This window comes from Strongylocentrotus purpuratus, unplaced genomic scaffold (assembly GCF_000002235.5).
Source record: "Strongylocentrotus purpuratus isolate Spur 01 unplaced genomic scaffold, Spur_5.0 spur5_scaffold_15, whole genome shotgun sequence".
Lineage (NCBI taxonomy): Eukaryota > Metazoa > Echinodermata > Echinoidea > Camarodonta > Strongylocentrotidae > Strongylocentrotus > Strongylocentrotus purpuratus.
The window spans coordinates 14615890-14636879 of NW_022145600.1; the positions used below are offsets into that span (position 1 = coordinate 14615890).

At 36.1% G+C, this 20990-nt stretch overlaps 2 protein-coding genes across 2 annotated transcripts; one reads left to right on the forward strand and one right to left on the reverse strand.

Moving 5' to 3' along the window:
* Positions 1-5936: 5936 nt before the first annotated feature.
* On the reverse strand, positions 5937-9370 carry LOC581161 (mediator of RNA polymerase II transcription subunit 28). The gene is made up of 4 exons (XM_781174.5): positions 9190-9370; positions 7810-7876; positions 6868-6980; positions 5937-6394 (listed from the first exon to the last, which is right to left on the reverse strand). Exons 1-4 carry the CDS (start codon positions 9253-9255, stop codon positions 6005-6007), a joined length of 636 nt encoding a protein of 211 aa, XP_786267.1. The 5' UTR covers positions 9256-9370; the 3' UTR covers positions 5937-6004.
* A 267-nt stretch (positions 9371-9637) lies between these two features.
* Positions 9638-20626, forward strand: LOC581456 (succinate--CoA ligase [ADP/GDP-forming] subunit alpha, mitochondrial). The gene is made up of 8 exons (XM_781451.5): positions 9638-9708; positions 12085-12188; positions 13339-13455; positions 15660-15872; positions 16505-16646; positions 17239-17390; positions 18784-18972; positions 19581-20626. Exons 1-8 carry the CDS (start codon positions 9672-9674, stop codon positions 19605-19607), a joined length of 981 nt encoding a protein of 326 aa, XP_786544.2. The 5' UTR covers positions 9638-9671; the 3' UTR covers positions 19608-20626.
* Positions 20627-20990: the final 364 nt, after the last annotated feature.

Here is a 20990-nt window from a genome sequence, read left to right on the forward strand (position 1 = left end):
CCAAAGAAAAAGAACGCTACATCTTTTTGTTTCTTCAAATACACTCACTGACCATAATTATTTGCTGAAAACTTCCCAATATCTTCAATCCCACAATTTAGAATACTGGTATGTTAACCACAAATTGAACAGGAAAGGAAAGACATTTTTGAAAGTGTGAACTAATATGCATATTGAATTGCTTCACTTTTTCTTAAACCTGTCAAATTGAAGAACAAAAAAAAAAAAAATCATGTATGGATTGACATAATTAGGATGACAGGACGTACCAATTATGTTGTATTGTACATGGAGTATTGAACAAATACATTATGATGCAAGAAATTCAGTGGTAAGATTGTATGATCTATAAATCATGTGATAAAGAAATGTTTGCCAATGCAAAATTTTATGGACATTTTTCATAAATGTACAAGCGATGTAATGCAATTCTCTAATGGAATTCTTTTTGAAACATGGACTTTAATTATTAAACAGGCAGAGATGTATTATCGTTATTTTTGTTTAATTCATGAAGCTTGTAAATGGTTCTGTAAGAGTATTAAGAGTATTCAAAAGGAAATATTTGAATAATTTCAAGTCCATTGTATTCATCATTTCTTGCCTGTCAGTAATTTGTAGGTTCACATGTCAGTCAGTATATCTGTCTACATGTATTTATGTTGCAGCCCCTCCAGTGCGTTGTGCCATGTGATCAGTGGAATGCAATTCCCATCCTTTAAATGAAGTATAATCATGATACCAATTTTAAAATATATTATATATGTACGAGTTCAGATTTCAACTTTTCAAAGCATAACTACAAGTAAACCAGAATTTTCTCAAATTGTTCATGTTGGCCGTGTTCACAGCAGTATACCTTTATAAATTGCAAAATATCACTATTGTATTTCAACTATTAGTCCCCCATTGTCCCCTTTTTCTTGAGAGCTGATTTGATGAGGTAACCACCCGTCAGTGACCATGCAGGGAGGTCTAATCCCTCCTGGCCAAACTAGTGCAGATAAGCTTTAAGGCTTTCATACATGCACTCTAATATATGTATTTTTTGTTTGTATAAATAAAGATTGAAAAACATTATTCCATTGCATTGTCTTGTTTATTCATTTCTACCAGTTTTGTCATTAGTTGATGGTTTGTATTGATAATTAGTGACACCGTGATTCCCATCTAATGCTTCCTATCACTCAAAGCTTTCCATATCCCAATACATGTATTTATGGTATATTTTGGGGCATGTAAATCTGCAGATATGCTAGAAAGGGTATTCTAAATTTCTAATAGATGCTTTCTTTGTAGCAAGATGAAACTTTCGTATCATTGCGAAGGGGGAAGCCTTACTGATCAAATACAACAACTTCCCTCTTCAAAATATGTTTTGGGCCCGCAGTAATCTCTCAAAAATGTTCATTTTGAGATTCAGATTTTCTGCCTTCAGCAGTCCTCCGTAGAGCGTCAAGATTTGTGACGTCACATGCGAGACATAGCTAGCCACAAGGAATTTTACGCTTTCCATGATTTTTTTCACCAAATTATGTGTTTTTCAAGAGAAAATCTTTCCATCCATATATAATTAATCCATAATTATCACTTGTGAATTTTTTTCGGGTGACTACTACAAACGCTGTTATTTTTGCATGATTAATTTTTTGCGCTGAGCGACCCCAAAACATATTCGCGGTCCTTAAATTTGCATTGCACGCAATTCAGCCCGTTCAAGACAGGCATAAGAAGTCATGCTTATATTTTCGCAAGTTCTAAAATTTGTGCTTGCCTCTCTTAGTGCGAAATCCATGAAAATTAATGTACCGCGATTATTTTCCCGTTTACAGTACTTTAAAACTGGTCATGAGGACAATACACGTTTACACTCTGATGAAGAATTACTGGTATACAAAATCTATCAAAATTTGATGTCAAAACTCACCAAAGCAAGAGAGGGGTAGGTAAACTTTAAAGACCCTTTTGGAAGTGTCAAATTAAATAGAGGATTTATATATCAACAGAAAGCTTGTAAGCCATAGATTACAATAATATCAATTATATGCTATTTTAGTGTCCATCAGAGGAGTAACGGCTCTCTGACAACTAAAAATCTAAAGCTTTGAAAATCAAGTTGTCGACCTAAAAACTGGCTATCAGCTTTATAACATCTTATGTGGAGTACGCATATTCTCAATGACTTTGCATTAAATAAGAATGGCTCATTGCCTCGGCTACATAGGCGAACCGATCAGGTTCACTGTTACTGTGGCAAATTTAACGCCTCTCAACTCAGGATTTTGAGTGGGAGCAGGAAATTAAGTTTTAATTTGCTTTTGTGCAAAACTGAAATTGAATTTAGTTAATTTCTTCATATTTGCTATGTTCATTCAGCTTTCCAATGATATAAAGTTGTAATTTCATCGGAAAGGGTCTTTAAAATTTATGATGGACAGACGGCCGGATGCTATTTGAATCCTTTAGCCTTGCCTTGACCTTCAGTAAGTGAGACAAATAATGCTTCACCTGAAATATAATTACAGTATTCATTCTTCACTCACTGTACATGTTATTGTAGCTACCGGTATATTCAACATATAAGAGCTCAATTGCAGAGTTTAATGCTTTGAAGATGTGTCTACTCAAAACAAAGCAAATCATGCACAATTGCACACCACATATATGTACATGTATATATATATATATACAAGGAAGTTTATTGACATGATTTGTATAATGCAGTGTATACATAGATCTACGGTATGTACAAGTTCTTGGCAAATAATGCCATTTTAGTATTATCAATGATCTGACTCATCTGGGCTCGGAAGGGGAATAATGAATGTAATAACTTTGACCCTTGGATCTCTCCTCGAGAGAAAAGCCTGTGATGTTTTTTTGTTTAGGAGTTGCAACTTTTAACTCCAATGTGATTTTTTAACATTAAAGGGGAAATTTCAATTTTTATAGCAAGTTGGGTTGAGTAGAAGCTGAAAGAGCATGGGCACATTAGCATTCTATTCAAAACAGGACAGGACACCCACAATAATATCATACGACAACAAAACTAGTAATTCAAAAATGATATTAGCTGCTATTCCTGCAATAGTAGGGGTAGTTTTCTGAACACTATGCCACATTTTACATTATCAAAGGGATGTTAATAGTCGTAAGAAATCTAAATTAGGGCAAGTCATTGGTTGATCTCTGCGCAAAGCTGGCAGGCCAAATGTATATTTTAGAGAGCCATGTGCGCAAACACAATATGTTTATTCTGTGCAATTTGAATTTGTAATTTCCAATAACCCATTGCTTACGAGAACTGGGTGGCTTATGTATTAAGACGCATGAGATTGAAAAAATACAGTAGTCAAGGGGTTAACATACTTTCCATTAAAATGAAAAATAACGAAGTTTTCTGAATGTAACAAGGGATGCAGTTTAATGCCATTTATCTCAATTTATCCATGTAAGCTACCTTGTTATTTTGTAAGTCATGTCAATGGTTCAACCTTGTAAACTTGTCCTCAGCATCAAATTTCAGCCAACGATACATTCATCTTATGGCATAGAGAGGTTTGTATTTGAACGTTTGTACATTTCAATAGCTCATTTGATACAAAGTCATCATAAAATTGATGTAAAAGGGTCCATAATCCAGAGCTGCCAACATTTGATTTGGGTAATCAGGGAGATTTCTGAGAGAGCAGCATCGAACGACTTCATGTTGGCGGGAACCAAGAATGGCCTTTTAGTGCCCCTGGTGGGGGGGGGGGGGCAGGGGGCAGGCCCCCCAAAAGCTCTTGGTTTTAAGCCTCTTTGAAACCCTTTTAGAACACATTTTTTCAATGATTTCTCAAAATGGAAGGCTTTGATATGGCACATTTTATTTGCATACAATTGATAACATATGAACTTCACATCATATTTCAGACTATGAACTCCTGTTACCTCTATTGTGAAATGGGGGATGTACTTGTGGAAGGCAAGGACTGGGGTGTGCTTGAGGGTTTTCCTTGAAGTGACTGGTAGGTTGCTTGCTTGAGTTTGCTAAGGAGGTCCTTGCTATACTCCCTTTGGTAGCATGGGACATCTGTGTTGGCAATTTTCTCTGTTAGGAGTGCTTGAAGTGTTTTCAAATTCATTGATCCCCTGAAATCAGTTTTGTTCTTCCTAACAATGCTAAAAACTCTTTCACATGAAGCATTGGAATGTGGTATCACAAGCAAAGATTTCATCACTTTGCTCAGAAGTGTGTATTTCTTTGAGCCATTGCCATCCTCCATCTTTGAAATTGCAGACCATTTCTTGTCTATTCTCAAGTTTTTGTTCAGGATCTCTGGTTCCCCTGAAAAGTCTTCAACCTGGTATTGTGCAAATTCCAGCTCAAGCTTGTCCAGGTCTCCATTCTCTGATTGTCTGTTCAAAATGCAAGGGTACTTTTCAACAAAGTATTGCACAGATGAAAATGACACATCTCTTCTGGAACTGACATCAATCACTTCAGCCTCCTTAAGGAACTTGACATCTAGTGGCCAGGTTTTCAAGGCATAGTCACATGCTGATTCATAATACTTCCTCACCGACAAGTAGAAGTATGTCAAATCAACATCTGTAAGACGAAGGGGAGAATCATCTTCTGGGCTTGTTGTACTCTCCAGGTATTCCTTGGCATCTTTTCCAATCATTAGATCTTTATCTGACTTCTGGCAATCTCTCTTACCATACTGCACTTTCTTGACATCAGAACATTCAACAATCACTGTTGGCTGCACGAATCTAACAAGCATATCTTGGAAGGCTTTATTAAGCTGCTTATTAAGAATGTGAATGCAGGGTTCTTCTCTCTGTAGGAGTAGATTAATGAGGTCCCCAACTACTGACGAAATGAACGCAGGTCTATGGTATGGAGGGGTAGACTATTTCTCGATTTTACAAATCTAAGAACTGTTCATACTAACCTGAAAAAGCTCTGTATTCCTTTTGTATTGCCCCTTGATTTCGCGGTTTGCTTGTGTTTGTCAGATGTGATGTGGCGAAATACATCATTTCTTCCCCCACTCTTGATGGAGATATCTGCGCCGCAAACTGTACAAAATGCGTAGTATTCGCCTTTCGTAGATTTCCCAACACAAGGCCATTCCAAGTGGTAGTCATCTTTATATTTCTGATAATATTTCGACTTCGACATTGTCCTGGATGATATTTTAATAGTCAAACAAAATACAGCCTTGTTTTGGACAAAGTTGACTTACGCCTTCGGAAGATGCAAGTTATATCGATGCGTTCCCAACGGCAAAGGAGATCAGAAAAAAAAAGTCGGCTTCAAAATCCACTCTGCAGTAACACTGCCATGTTGGTATCAAATGATAATCCACTTAAAAATCACATCGCAAAAGTCCCCAAATCAATCCAAAAACTGATGTTCAAATGTGCAGTTTTTTGGGCCGATCGCAGCAGACAAAGTCTGCTTGTTGTATCAGTGCAACTTCTGGCTGCTCTGACGCGACCGATTGGAAACCGGCACCAACGTACCGGGACGCTACGGGGGCCGGCGAGGAAGCCGCCCGGCAGAGCAAGCAGGCGAATTGCTATCACACAAACACCACTCACATTATCACATGTTCCCAATGGTTTGTTAGACTAGCCCGCCAGTCGTTCGGCGTAACTCTCATTTATTACGCTGTTAAATAAAGTACGATATCACGGTAAATTTATATTCGACGACTGGATAACAGGAAAATTCATATTACAGAATTGCCATGTGTTGACCTGTTTGTATACGTACGTACGAACTCAACATGCTAGTCTTGTGAAACAGTCGTTTGTGAAAATAATACAACTTAAAATCTGGAAATCCGGGAGATTTTTGCATGGGGTCGGGAAAACGGGATATTGGGTCAAAATCCGGGAGTCTCCCGCAGGATCCGGGAGACTTGGCAGCTCTGCATAATCCCTCATTAATAATGGCCAAAATTAGCCAGCTTTCCTAGATCTTGGGTCCATCATTTTGGTCTTTGGATCATCTGCGATCAAAACCACCAATATTTGAAGTTGCTTGCTCTAAATGGGCTAATGGTCCAGAGAGTGGAGTTGTGGCTATTGAAATTGGAGTAGCATCTCCACCACCAGCAATGCTGGCAGCTCCTACCACTCCATGATGCTGCTGTCCACCACTCTGTTGCTGGGGAATGTTTCCAGATGGGATAGACATGGTTCCTCTGGCAAGCTGTTGCTGCTGTTGCTGGATCTGACCATGGTGGAGTTGCTGTTGTTGTGCGTGTGGTTGCTGTTGTGGTGGTCCTCCACATTCTAAGGATTGGAGAATCCCAAGCCAATTGTTGACCTTGGTTTGTTGTTTCTGAAGAAGGGCGTTTTTCCTCGTCAGTTCAGCCTTCAACTCATCTATCTCCTGATCAAGAAATAGAAAGGAAAAAAAAAGAGAACATTTTTAGCTTGATCTTGAAAGTATTGTTTTATTCTGGAATTATACTTGCACTCTGACTCAGTAATAGTTAACCACATGTCAAACAAGGGATAAACTTGGGTAACTGTCCAGACCATTTGTTCTTCTGCAGGTGTTTTCCATTCAAATTTTGACATGGATTAATAAAGTTGTAGACTTTTGTGGTTTGATGAAAAAGTAAATACTGCTTTTACCAGTACTTTCTTCCTGTGAAAAGTATGGAAACCCATCCAATAAATTTCTGCCTGTTATAACAAACTACAAAATAAAATAAAGAATATATGGAAAAAACTTCCAGAATTTAAATTATTATCCTATAATTCCAAATCTGTAAATAAAATAGCTGGCACTTGTAAAATGTACAAACAGCAATCATCATCAACTCTGATTGACATGATGATTGTGTTTTAAGACCTCACCTCTTTGATGATGCTCTCTGGTTTGGTGGTAGCCATCAGCATCTGACGTTGAAGAAAGAAATTCTCTGTCTCTTTGGCAAGTTCTTGGTATCTTTGCATGGACTGGTCAACACCTGTATGTTAAGAAAGAGATTTTTGAGCATTCATTTTATGACGTATAAAACCCTCTGGCTAGTGTTAATAAAAGCATACTAACTTCTCTTCAGTACAGTTTTTTATAGATACATAATTTTAGTCTACCGATTTATGGAGCACCAAGTGTCAACCTTGTCTTCTCACAAATTTTACCATATTTCTTAACTAAATAAGCAACAACAGCAAATAATAGTAACATGATTATAAAAATTAAAAAAATTGCAACATCAAATTTACCTTTCATTTCTATTGCATGACTGGATTAAAAAAAATATATATATTATTGGATAAACTTAAACCAGGTTTAACTCTATAAGTTAAATCTGCTACTGCCCTACAAGTAAACAATAATATTATGAAAAATCCTGAGTATCCAAGGCAAGGAGATTGAAAAACACCTACAAATAAGTCTTTTTCAAAGATAATTGTTATTTTGTAAAGACGGTGATTAATATTTATGCAATTCATTGCAATGTGTGCAATATAATACATGTGTGTTTTTTCCAAATATTTCATCCACAAATGAAGAATCTCTTGATATCACAATTGAATAATAGTGCTTTCTGGTATCTCTACTATAAGTTCATGATAAAGATTTTTTCATTCATGGATGAAATCAAATATATGGATAAATGCCATATGTCGTACGGGACACACTGCATGCTGATATCAGAATCTTATCTGCACGTATTCCCCTTCTTTGTTACATTTATCACTCTTTATGTCTATGTATTTCTAATTTCCCCCAAATCTTCTGTCATATCTTTTTGAAGTAGTCAGCAACAAACTGTGAAAGTGTAGACTTACTTGTCTTGAGTTCTACCTGATCACTGACGTGTACATTCTCTTGAGCAACTAATGGAGACAAACATGCCTGCAGAAAAAAGAGAAAAGAGGATCAAACATTCAAACATTACTGCTGTTTCAGTGCATATACATGTATGGTGAGAAAACTTGTAAGTTATGATAGTAATAATAGTAAAGATCATAGTAACAATATTTACATGATGCACACAGTAACATGAATTTAAGCACAACGATGTTGAACAAAGATTTATAACCAAATACCAAACTTCAATTCATCCATAATATTTTACAGTGGCATAACCATAACCTAACTGCTAAAATGGAATTGCAAATGAGTAAAAGAAATCCTAGCACAAAAACAAGATTCCAATTCCTATATATGCACAAAATTTGCAAATGCATTATCAATTTATTCATTTTAAAGACAAGCTAAGACCTACATGTATGCATGATTATGGTGTAAACACGGTTCAAGCGTGATCTTAATTTGAGGACAGTTCCCTATCTCTAAAAAAATTGGTAAGATTTCGAAGTCTGACATCAGCAATGGACAGAGGGACACAAAATTACGAAGTGATCAAATTTTCTTTAGAATTGAGTGTGACCATATGAAAATCTTTACAAAAGATTGGCAAATTTTCCAGTTTTTTGCATCCGTTCCAAAAAATAAAAACTTAAAGACAAGGGTCTGAGAATCTTCATCAAAATTGTAAGTAAAAAATGACACTAACTGATTGGTTAATAGTTTATGCATTGCAATGATGGATCATTAAAAAAATTAAATCAGCTGTAAACGCCAGTGCGCAAATTAAGGTCACCTTGTTTTTACAACTTTTTTTGTCAGTTGCAGTGCAATTCAGAACTGACATTGAATTTTGAGATCATGATATCCCCAGAATTTTTGAAGAAAAATGCACCAATTTTTAGTCTAAAATGTTGCTGTCCATTTGGTAATAATTGAACTAAATTATAAATAGGTCTAGGTTTAGTAAATGTGAAAAACTGGATCAAATATCACATTCCTAATATTGTTTTGAATCTCAGCAAACATTGGTCATCATACAGCAACAGGGTCGACACTGGAAAAATAATAAACAGAAATCTCATTTAGCCCATCAACAAATAATTTTTTAAATCTTAAACTTGAAATTATGCTCACAATATTAGTGGCAAAGTGACTGACTCAACTCATGATCATCATGGACTAACCATAGAAATCAAGAACACTAGTAATGGTAGAAAACAAAGCCTGGCATTTAGCATCCCACATAAGCGGTATCACTCAGTGACACGAAGGATGTTTTTCTTCATCATCTTGACATTCGTCAATCATTAATGACAAAGAAAGAGACAAATCATCATTATTCTACTTTTGTATACCTTAAAAGCTGCTTCCAGTTCATCTACTAGGTGTCGGTCTGTACTTGGGCCAACGTGAGTAGCCATTTCTTGGAAGATGATATACTTGCAGCAGTAATTCGACAGAATAAAGTCTTATCAAATGATTCCTCCAGGTCAAAGCATTAAAAGCCTAGGTTCTAATCTAAACGGTAACGTACCGGTACAAAAAACAACGCCGCTCCTAAATTAAAATAAAATCTCAAGTTGGATGTTAATAGCCTCAATTGAGAACGTCGAAATAAAAGATAAAAACAAAACCAGAATGAATTATTTTGATGTCACAGAAATTACGTTTTAGCAATTTAAATTGGCAAAGAGAGATTATATTTTATCTAGAAATGAGACAAAATTTATTTTGGCTCAATATTCATATTAGGATTTTAATTCTTAGAAAATAATTATATCGAAACGTCTGTGATTGAATGTTAGTCGTCGAGGTGTGTGGAAGAAGTGGAAGAAAAATGGCGTCCACTAGCAGAATATTTGCTCGAACTCTTGGTAAGTGTTAATATTTGAAACAAATCACTGTGAATACGACCTTAGATTCCTCATGATTATATTGCGGTTCCAATGAAGTAACTTTTATTTCTTCGAATTTAAGATTTATATGCGTATTTTATGTGCGCACATTGTTAGTCATGAATTTGGTCCCATCCATGGCGATTTGTGTAATGTCAGTTTTCTGTAGCGTGATTCCTGTAATTTATCGACATGTCCGACTGGACAACCATCAATTATCGCCCATGAATAATACCGTTCTTAATTCTTATACTTTGACTGATTGATGAATACAAAATATGTAAAGAGTATTTACGAATGTATTGTAGACTCTAGGATAGATTATAGATCTAGACCTCTAATTCTAAATCTAACTCTAGATTTAGAACTCTAGCATGTCTAGAGTCTAGTCTAATTCTCTTGTCATTTGAAATTAAAGTTAACAACATTGAATTTGAATTCATTCCCATGGCATTGGCAAAAAACAGGACTTTCAGTTTCAGATTTATGAAATTCTGAGCTTGTTTTGTGAAGGAGTCTGTTTTTGTTTTGTTGTGTGTGGGTAGGCACATTCATGGGGCACTAGAGGGCGCTTCGGTCACGTACGAAAATCTGAATGGCCTTGCTGCGGTGGGTCGGCAATAATCAGCCCAAAACTTGGATATGGGAGGTTGGAAGGATATATCTTTTTTATAATGTTATCCGGTCTTACCCTTAACCATCCTATGTTTAATCTATGTAGGAATAACATGCGAGTATGATAAGAGAAACATCGGGACCATTTAAGTAACTTTTAAAATATTAGCCTAGAAATGACCACCAAACGGAAAAAATTGACATTTTTTCCCGACAAATCTTCATAAAATCTGAGTTATAAACAATTCACATCTAGGTACACTAATACAAATACGATTTTCTGAAAATTCAGGTATGATTTTTTAAGTTTCTTTCAAGTAATATTTCTGCGCATTGCAGCGCCAATATTCTTCACTGCTTCAAAATCACCCTTGATTTTTTTTTTTGCAACGAATTTGATACGAGGTCCGGGAGTGTTCCCCGTTCCTTGCGTGTTGAAAGTTTGGTAATACATAGTTTGCATTGACTCGCGCCCGAAAAAATGGTCAAAAACAAAATGTCAAATGAAGAAATAAACAAGCTTTTGTATAGTTATAAGAGTTCTACCAAGGTTTCTTTGTCGATTTAATTTATTATATAGTCTCAATTAGAATTCAGAATTATCTCACTGAAAAGTTAAGAAACCGACGATGTTCTCGATCGTAGTTATTTTCATTTTGCCAGCAGCCGATCTAGCGTTGTTTGGGCAAAAAGCTAGGCCGCTGCCTTCCCACCGCGAACCTCTCCGAGTCCCGCTAAAATGGCGCGCTGCGGAGCTCCGAAGCTGCGTTGGTATCGCTGCAAACTCTCAGCCGGCTAGCTCCCCACGACGGACCATTCGCGGTATGGTGAGAGTGTGTGTGTGAGGTATGATTTTGGATTCGAGAACGCACGTAACGCAACCGTGCGCGTCATTTAGAGCTGTCGAATGTGTACGACCAATTTTACATGTACGATTTTTAGTACAGATACTTGGTCAGTTTTCTTCTTATATCTTTGGTTTTACAACATTTAAAAATATAATTTCTTCAAATCTGTTCCTGACTCGGTTCAGACTAATTGTCTGATGTATTTTCAAGTCAATTTTTTGAATATATTTTTTTGCATGAATTTGCCTAGTGTGGGGGGTTCTATTTTTAGTGACTACAGTTTCTGCCCAAATTTGTTAAAACTTCCAGAACATCCTAAAAATGCTCTAAAATGTTCAACATTACCTTCTTGATGCAGAATAACTAGTCTAGTCCAATGTCAACTCTGAAGCTTGTTTGTTTGACTTTAAGGCTTTTTTTTCAGGCCAATGCAATCCTATTTCTAACCGTGTGTATGTAGTCGTGCTAGTTCACATGAGTGCCCAAACTGCTGCACAATACCATTACAAGCGCCAATACCAGATACCTCCATTTCTGGGCTGCTGTAGTATCTTTTGAGATCATTTTAGAGCATTTTTAGGATGTTCTGGAAGTTGAACTAATTTGGGCAGAAACTGTAGAATTATCCTATTTTTTTATTCAGATTTTGTTTTCCTTTTTCCTCTTCTTTTTCTTTCCCCATAACTAGTTGTGGAAAGTTTGGATCACCATTGAATTTCAGTCATGTTGATATTTTACTTTTAATGTAATTTAATATTGAGTAATTACGTCTTGCAATTATGCAACTGATTTATTTACAGGGGAGGACGTGATAAAGAGATATGTTGCCCATGATATATCTAAGAAATCCCCCTTTATTGTATTACTTTCTTGTTTATTATATTCCATGCAGCCCTGACAAGGTTTGGTACAAGGAATTGCTACACCGAAACAAGACCTAATCTAGGGATTAACAAAACCACCAAGGTTATCTGCCAGGGAATCACAGGCAAACAGGTTAGTTCCAAAAGAGTCCTGACTATATTATTATGATAATGATAATAAAATTGATGATGATGATAATAATAAGTCTTGTTTACCCAGGGTAGCCTCATCAGTATCAATACTATTATCCCCGAGGGCCCTGCAATCCGATTATTACCCAGGCTTTAGCCGAGGTACCATGAAGCAACACTCAAGCATTCAAAGAATTTCATCCTACAAATAACCATTTTTTTTTTAACACCTGAGTGAAAATTGGCAAATGTAGATATCTTCTTACCAAAGGACATTAGTGCTGCAACCGCAAATCATATGATTCACAGTCCAGCAATGTATCTACTAGACCATTACATAACCCTGTAAGTTGGAGCTATGATCGGATTGGATGATCGATCAGCTTAGCTTCCAATATCTGCAGATTGGGAGGGAAATCTGATAATTTTTTTTAAATCTGCCTCAAAAAAAAATTGCACAAATTTGACAATTTTGAGCACTCTGATACCTAAAATCCCTCTTACCTTGAATAGCTCTCTCATTTGAAGCTGTTGTAGGCCATTTTTGAAGCTATTTTCATGCTGTTAAATGTCAAAAATTGAATAAAGATTGGAGAAGGAAATAAAAGCCTGGAATTTTTCAAATTTGGGGCTATCAAATACTTTAAAAACATGCCTAGCTGGGATTTTATTGTCATGTGGAGTGGTTGTAGACCATGTTAATTGATATTAAGTGCCTTTTCATGACTTTGATATTAATTATATTAATCTAAGAGAAGAGGCAAAACATGCGAGCCGCCATTTCGGATTACATGTATAATGACTTTGGAAAAAAATGGCACCTACAACAACTCCAAATGATGTACATCATAACATTGTTGTTACAAATTTAATGAACAATAATGTTTCCGAGAAGCTTCTTTTAGAAGTCAGATATTTAAAGTAGGGATCTTATTTTATTTTGCAGGTATGTATTATTGTTTTAGGAGGAAGAACGAACCTTAGTTGAAACATTCTGCAACATTAAAATGACTCCCTTGGCACAGAAGTTCAGGAAATAGTGACTTAAATTCTGGATGGTTTATGATGTACATTATGAAGTAGTTTACATAGCAACACTATGCATCCACCATCTTGAATGATAATATTATATTTGTTTGATTTGACAACAGGGTGCCTTCCATACAACCCAAGCCATTGAGTATGGCACTAATATGGTAGGAGGTGTCACACCAGGCAAGAGTGGCCAGGTATCATGTGGACTACCAGTCTTTGATTCTTGTCATGAGGTAAGCTCTAAAACTGTTATAGTTCCTGCAACTTTCATAGGCCTAAAATGGACCATGTGTATGGTTGTACCCTCACAAAAGGCTAAGTTTAATACTTATATAGAGTTTTTTTTATGCCTCCGCCACCGAAGGTGGTGCCGGAGGCATCATGTTTTCGGGTTGTCCGTCTGTACGTCCGTACGTCCGTCCCGTTTGACCGTTATCACAATATCTCAAGAACCATTTAAGATTTAAACTTAAGACTCGGAAATAGTATTTGTCACCATAGGAAGACGATCTGATTAGATTTTGGAGTACGTAGGTCAAAGGTCACAGGTCACAGAGGTCAACTTATGAAATTCCTTGTATTGAGTTTGTTAGCGCGATATCTCAAGAACCATTTGAGATTTAAACTTCAAACTTAAGGATAGTATGTATCACCATAGGAAGACGATCTGATTAGATTTTGGAGCACGTATGTCAAAGGTCAAGGGTCACAGAGGTCAACTTATGAAATTCCATACATTGAGATTGTTATCATGATATCTCAAGAACCACTGGAGATTTAAACTTCAAACTTAGTGATAGTGTGTATCACTATAGGAAAACAATCTGATTACATTTTGGAGCACGTAGGTCAAAGGTCAAGGGTCATAGAGGTCAACTTATGAAATTCCATACATTGAGATTGTTATCATGATATCTCAAGAACCACTGGAGATGTAAAAACTTCAAACTTAAGGATAGTATGTATCACCATAGGAAGACGATCTGATTAGATTTTGGAGAACGTAGGTCAAAGGTCAAGGGTCACAGAGGTCAACTTATGAAATTCCATACATTGAGATTGTTATCATAATATCTCAAGAACCACTGGAGATTTAAACTTAAAACTTAATGATAGTGTGTATCACCATAGGAAGACAATCTGATTAGATTTTGGAGCACGTAGGTCAAAGGTCAAGGGTCACAGAGGTCAACTTATGAAATTCCATACATTGAGATCGTTATCACGATATCTCAAGAACCACTGGAGAATTTTCACTTCAAACTTAATGATAGTATGTATCACCATATCATAATATCTCAAGAACCACTGGAGATTTAAACTTCAAACTTAATGATAGTGTGTATCACCATAGGAAGACAATCTGATTAGATTTTGGAGCACGTAGGTCAAAGGTCAAGGGTCACAGAGGTCAACTTATGAAATTCCATACATTGAGATTGTTATCATGATATCTCAAGAACCACTGGAGATTTAAACTCCAAACTTGTTTAAATTGCTCTATGGCGGAGGCATCATTTTCGACTGCGCGCAGTCAAAATTCCATCTAGTTTAGACATAAAAGAAACCACATTTACTGAGGTGACTTTTCTTGTAACTTAGAATTGCCTATAGTCGGCCAAACTTGATGGTAGTCTGACGTTTCCACTGCTCATATGAACGATGTAGGGTTATGACATAGGTTGCTGTTGGGTTCAAGGAAAGGTTTACAGTTAGGTATAGTGGGCATCCTGGGTGGAAGAAAGGAATTGAGTTAGTTGTTGAAGATAATTGCAGAGGAGATATTGGCAATGGAGCAATGTGTCCTTATTCATAGGGCTTAGATGGACTATAAACATGGAACAAGAAATGTAATAAAATATCTTAATGAGGCCATCACTGACTAAATCTTGCATTTAGATGCTGGTTAAGAACTAATACTATTACTACAGTTCAGTGTTTATGGTGTAGTCCTACTGAAAGTGACATGTATCTACATGATTTATGTTTGTGACAGTTTGTTATCATAAGATACCGATACTCCTTCAAGCATTATCCCAGTGTGCAATTTAAAAAGAAATGGAATGGTTGATAACCTCATAATCTATTAATCTACAACATACATGTACATGTAAATATTCATTGAAAATTTCATAAGTACTTATTTTTCATTGTTTCATATGTAAAATGCACTTTTCTGAATGAAGCTGCCATAACATTTGACCTTTTAACATTGCCTGACATGTTGCCATTGTGGCATTTCTTCAATTGCCGACATACACTGTACTTACCAACATATTTCTCTCTCCTTTTCTCTCTCTCCCTCTCTCTCTCTCTCTCTCTCTCTCTGTCTCTCTCTCTCTCTCTCTTTGTCTCCCTCTCTCTCTGTCTCTCTCTTTCTGTCTCTCTCTCTCTCTCTATCTCACTCACTCACTCACTCACTCACTCTGCTGCACAGGCAAAAGCAAAGACTGGATGTGATGCATCGGTTATCTATGTGCCCGCTCCCTTTGCTGCTCCAGCAATCATGGAAGCCATCGATGCTGAGATTGGTCTGGTTGTCTGTATCACAGAGGGTATCCCACAGCAAGACATGGTCAAAGTTAAACATAGACTCTCCAGGCAAAGCAAGACAAGGCTTGTGGGACCCAACTGTCCAGGAATCATTGCCGTAAGTAACCCACTTCCGCTCCTATTTTTTCTGTGTAAAAAAAATTTGTAGAAAGTATAAAAAGTAACTCCTGATTCCCATTTTACGTGAACTTGGTGATGTCAAAACAATCATAGGGCTGTAACAGTTACCTAAAACAAAATCATGAAAGAAGTATTATTATAAGAATCCACAAGTCATTTTAGAGCAGTATTTTTATTGTACAAAAGTAAATTCTGAATTGTTTGATTATGGAACGAACAAGAATTGATCGTGAGGACAAGCAACATAATTATAGACAAACTTTTACTAAAATTTCAAGTGAACAAGACATTATTGATCAATCTTGGGTTCTGCAGCTCTAGAAATTCCTGGTTCTCTTTGTTAATCACTCTGTAAATGCAAATTATATACATATAATTATACTTTTACCGAAAGCCTCCTGTCGTGAAAACAGAATTTCACTTTGTTATTCAAAAATAGGATTGTGTGTGAATATTATTGTCATTGTTACCATAATTCAAGATTACATGTAACAAAATTGGCTTATTTGCGGACTTTTGTGAACATAAAGCTTACTTTTCAGTAATTATTGTGTAATGTATATTGGAATGATAAAATGAATCTCTGCCATTACGTTTTTGAATTTTCAGCCCGGAGCTTGTAAGATTGGCATCATGCCTGGTCATATTCATAAAGAGGGTAAGATAGGCATCGTCTCTCGATCAGGAACACTCACATATGAAGCGGTTGCCCAGACAACAGCAGTGGGACTTGGCCAGACACTATGTGTCGGTAAGTTTGTTTTGTAATCGTATATATATATATATATATATATATATATATATATATATTTCCTTTCATTTCCTCCATGTCAATCTGTGTATGTCAGTTGGTCTGTCTTGTTCCCCCTGCCCCTTTTCCTCACTTTCTCTGTCTCTCTCTTTTTTTCTCTTTCTCTCTCACTCTTGCTGTCATTCTCTCCTCCCCCTACCTCTCCTGGTTTTATTCCTTTCTCAGCTCTCTCCATTTTCCACACTTCCTCTTTCCATATACCCCCTCCATCATCAATCACTCCCATTCTTCTATCTTTCTCTCTCTCTGAAGGCAAAAATACACATAATGGATTATATTTCTCTTACATGTCACATTTTAAGATAAAAGTTTCAAGAAACTTAGGTTGATAATTTGAAATCAAAATTAATAGTCCTATCAAATCAACTCTTTCATTAAGTTTATTTTTGGAATATTACAAAGTGTATTTTATCTTAGCAACAGCAAATTTTGGTTTATTTCCACATGGTACTAAGGAATAGTGTTCTAGTTTTGTTCTCACAGATGATTGTCCAACTCTGATTTTATCTGTCCTGTTTGTCTTCCAATGAAGGTATTGGAGGAGATCCTTTCAATGGAACCAATTTCGTAGATTGTTTAGAAATCTTCCTCAATGACCCTGCTACTGAAGGCATCGTTCTTATTGGTGAGATTGGAGGAGGAGCTGAGGAGAAGGCAGCAGAGTTCCTCAAACAGCATAATTCAGTGAGTCCTATGTGCAGTTCACATATGACATGATAAACATGCATGAGAAAACTATTATACATGTGAATGCATGAAAAATGTGGATGAAAAAGAAAATGTAGGAGTAGCTGCCCGCAACTTAGGCCCCTTCACATACTCAGATCCAAAATCCATATTTGAGGTTCATGCTACACCCATGTAATATTATTTTGCCATTATAGGTTGTGTTTTCTTTTATGAAGACTACCATTTCATATTTAAAAGAGGCTTTAGTCAGTAATGATTTCCTGCAAGTTCATGGGGCTAAGGCAACAATAGTTCAGGCATCAAAAAGTTCACCAAATATTTGTTTGTTTTAACTGATCACACATCCGTACACCTTTTATGAGCTTCCTCTTAAATTTGTAGGAGTGTAACTTATACTGCAGAAACATTACATGAACAAGAATGTAATTTACAGATATTTATGTAGTTAAGTCACTTTTCTATTTTTACCACAAGTTCCATAATGAAATAAGACTCAAAAATGACTGTAGATATCCATTTGGCACCTGTCCTACTTGTAGCTACTTGCTCCCTCTATATAGAAAACTTCTCCAATCGGTTCCTGTTGGTCCCCCATGATCCTTTTTTTCTTATGTTAGTTGAGAGCTGAGTTATTGAGATAGCCACCTGTCAGTGACCTTGCTGTGTGGTCTAATCCCTTCTGGCCCAGTAGTATTGACGGTCTTTAAAGGGGAAGTCCTCCCTGAAATTAAGTTAGTTTTAATAGGAGTAGAAAAATGAGAGAAACAAGTCAGTGAAAGTTTGAGCAAATTCCGATTAAAAATAAGGAAGTTAGGATTTTTGAAGTTGTGATCAATCAAACACAAATTGGCAACTCTATGACGTATCATGCGAGCTCAACTTCCATTTGCTCAGTACTAAAAAAATCTAAAATTTTCATTTTCCCTCAAAAAAAATTTCAACCATACATGCACCCTAAATATAATAATTGCAAATATGTTTCTATACTCCCCCTGCAAGGAACAAATATATATTCCGTCATCAATAACGAAGAAAACATGATTTTATGGAATATTATGCACAAAGCAAATGAAGGAGAGCTCGTATAATAAGTCACAGAGTTGCCAATTTGTATTTGATTGATCACAACTTCAATAATTCATAACTTTCTTATTTTCATTCAGAATTTGCTCAAACTTTCACTCACCTGATTTTCTTATTATTCTGCCTCTATCGAAACAAACTTATTTTGGGGGTGGACTTTCCCTTTAAGAGAAGCAAGGTGTATAAAATGCCCTGCTTATGGATATATTATAAGAGCTCAAAACCATTACTTCTGCATTCTCAATATTACACCACTTGATTACTTTTACAATACCTGTCTTAAATAATTGATGTGATTCTGCAGGGTCCTGATGCTAAGCCAGTCGCAGCCTTCATTGCTGGTTTGACTGCCCCACCAGGCAGGAGGATGGGACACGCTGGAGCTATCATCTCTGGAGGTAAAGGTGGAGCTACAGAGAAGATCCAGGCTCTCAAGGATGCAGGTGTCGTTGTTACTATGTCTCCAGCTCAAATGGGAACAACAATACTGAAAGTAAGTTCACCAGTCTACCATTTGTTGACAAGCTTTCAATTGCTCTGGGGATGTGTGGATTTTCTTCAACTGGGTAATTCTTATTTAAAAGATTTAGTATTTAGTAAAAGATTAAAAAGATTCTTTCTTTATGAGTACATCTTTGTGAGAAAAATTATATAGCTGAAAAAGTATTATATTTAAGCGCCATGACCTAGGAGTTACCAGATTTTGTATAACATTTTAATAATAGTACATTGTGTTTATAAGTGCTGCAAATTGTAACCCTCCCAGGAGTATTTTTCGCTTTGAACTGTGTAGCTCTGTCTTTCTTTCATTCTTTCTCTGCCTCATTTCTGATATTAAAGGGCCACACCTTTGAGTGTAATAAAGATAACGGTAACATATCATATGGTCCACAGACATAATAATCTAGCATTTTATTTTGCATCAATGTCCAGAGAATATTTTTTCTGTTTGTCATTTGAATAAGATTATGTCTTTGATTTAGAAGACTGTCAAATTTTGTGGAAATGATTTTTCAGATATTAAGCCATTTGCTTTGTGATTTACGTGTGTAAAAAGATTCTAATCATTCTTTTCCCCCCTTTTTTCAAATTTTCTTCCAGGAAATGGAAAAGATTGGCCAGGCATGAGCAGGGTATACAGGGAGCAGTTTTAAGAACCATCCTCTGAAAACCGTTTTAATGTTGAAAAGGAACAAAATATTCATGTGGGAATTAGATTGTGCCGTTTCTTTTTTCCAAATGTTATCAAATTTTCACCCATGAAAAAAAAGAGATTATATGAGATTTGTCTAGTGGATTTGAAATACTTTGTGTGATTTAGTGATATATATTACTTTACCCCCTTCAATATGGAAAATGATATTTATTTAGGTGCTTTTCAGAATGGCATTCAAGCATAGACCCTATATAATATTCATTGTGTTACAATAATGTTACTGATGTCAGTTCCTATGGATGAAGGCTTTTCATTATATCAATATCTGGAGCAGGTCTAAAACATTTTCTCTGGTTTGCTACTTGTGTTCATGCAAACTTGGGATTTTAAGCATTGACATTGTATTCAAAGCTTGTACTTGTGAAGCTGCCAGCAATAAAAGGCTATTGTTAAGAGGGAAAATTTGTCAATTAACTCATTCTTGATAATCTAGTATATTATTTTACCTTTTACAGTCAAGATTACGAACTGAGTCTCACCTCTTTCACAGCTTTAGGGGGATGATATGTGATTAATCTTAATATGATGATGTGAGGAAACTTTATTTTCTTTTCAATTAAATACTCATTCTGTAGCATTCCACAAAGCTTAACTGAAAGCAATCAGTGATATTGAGGCCATGACGTTTTACTTGTATATCAGTCATTGCCTTCTGTTGAGAAATCAAGTCAGTTGAAAGTTACATACTCTGAAAATGAAGACCGTACTAACATTACTTGAAATTTAACCACAGTAATCAAATTGAAATGCAACAAAGTCTTAAATTTAGGATGGTTACTGTAAAGATGTACAGGATATATTACTACTGCGCTCCAGAGGAATTTGCTTTTTTTCCAAGCATATAAACAGCAACTAGGAGAGGAGACATAGTTCAGAAAATTTAGATATTTTCCCATTTTATGGTTGAATAAATTTATTGTTCCAATGTAAATGTTGCACTTTGTTTTGCCCTGGTTATATGTATAATTATAAATAGTTTATACAGAATTATTCTAGTTTATCGATCTCGAGAGAGAGAGAGAGAGAGAGGGGTAGGAAGAGAGAGAGAGAGAGAGAGAGAGAGAGAGAGTGGGAGAGTGGGAGAGAGAGAGATAGGAAGAGATGAAGAGAGAGACAGACAGACAGAGAGATGAAGAGAGAGAGAGAGAGAGAGAGAGAGGAGTAGAGAGAGATGGAGGGAAAGAAAAAGAGATGTAGAAAGGCAGAGAAGTGAAATATTGGAAAAAAAGAGAGAAAGCATAATGAAGAGAGATTGACGGGAAGAATGGCAGGAAAAGATTGGATACAAAATAGAA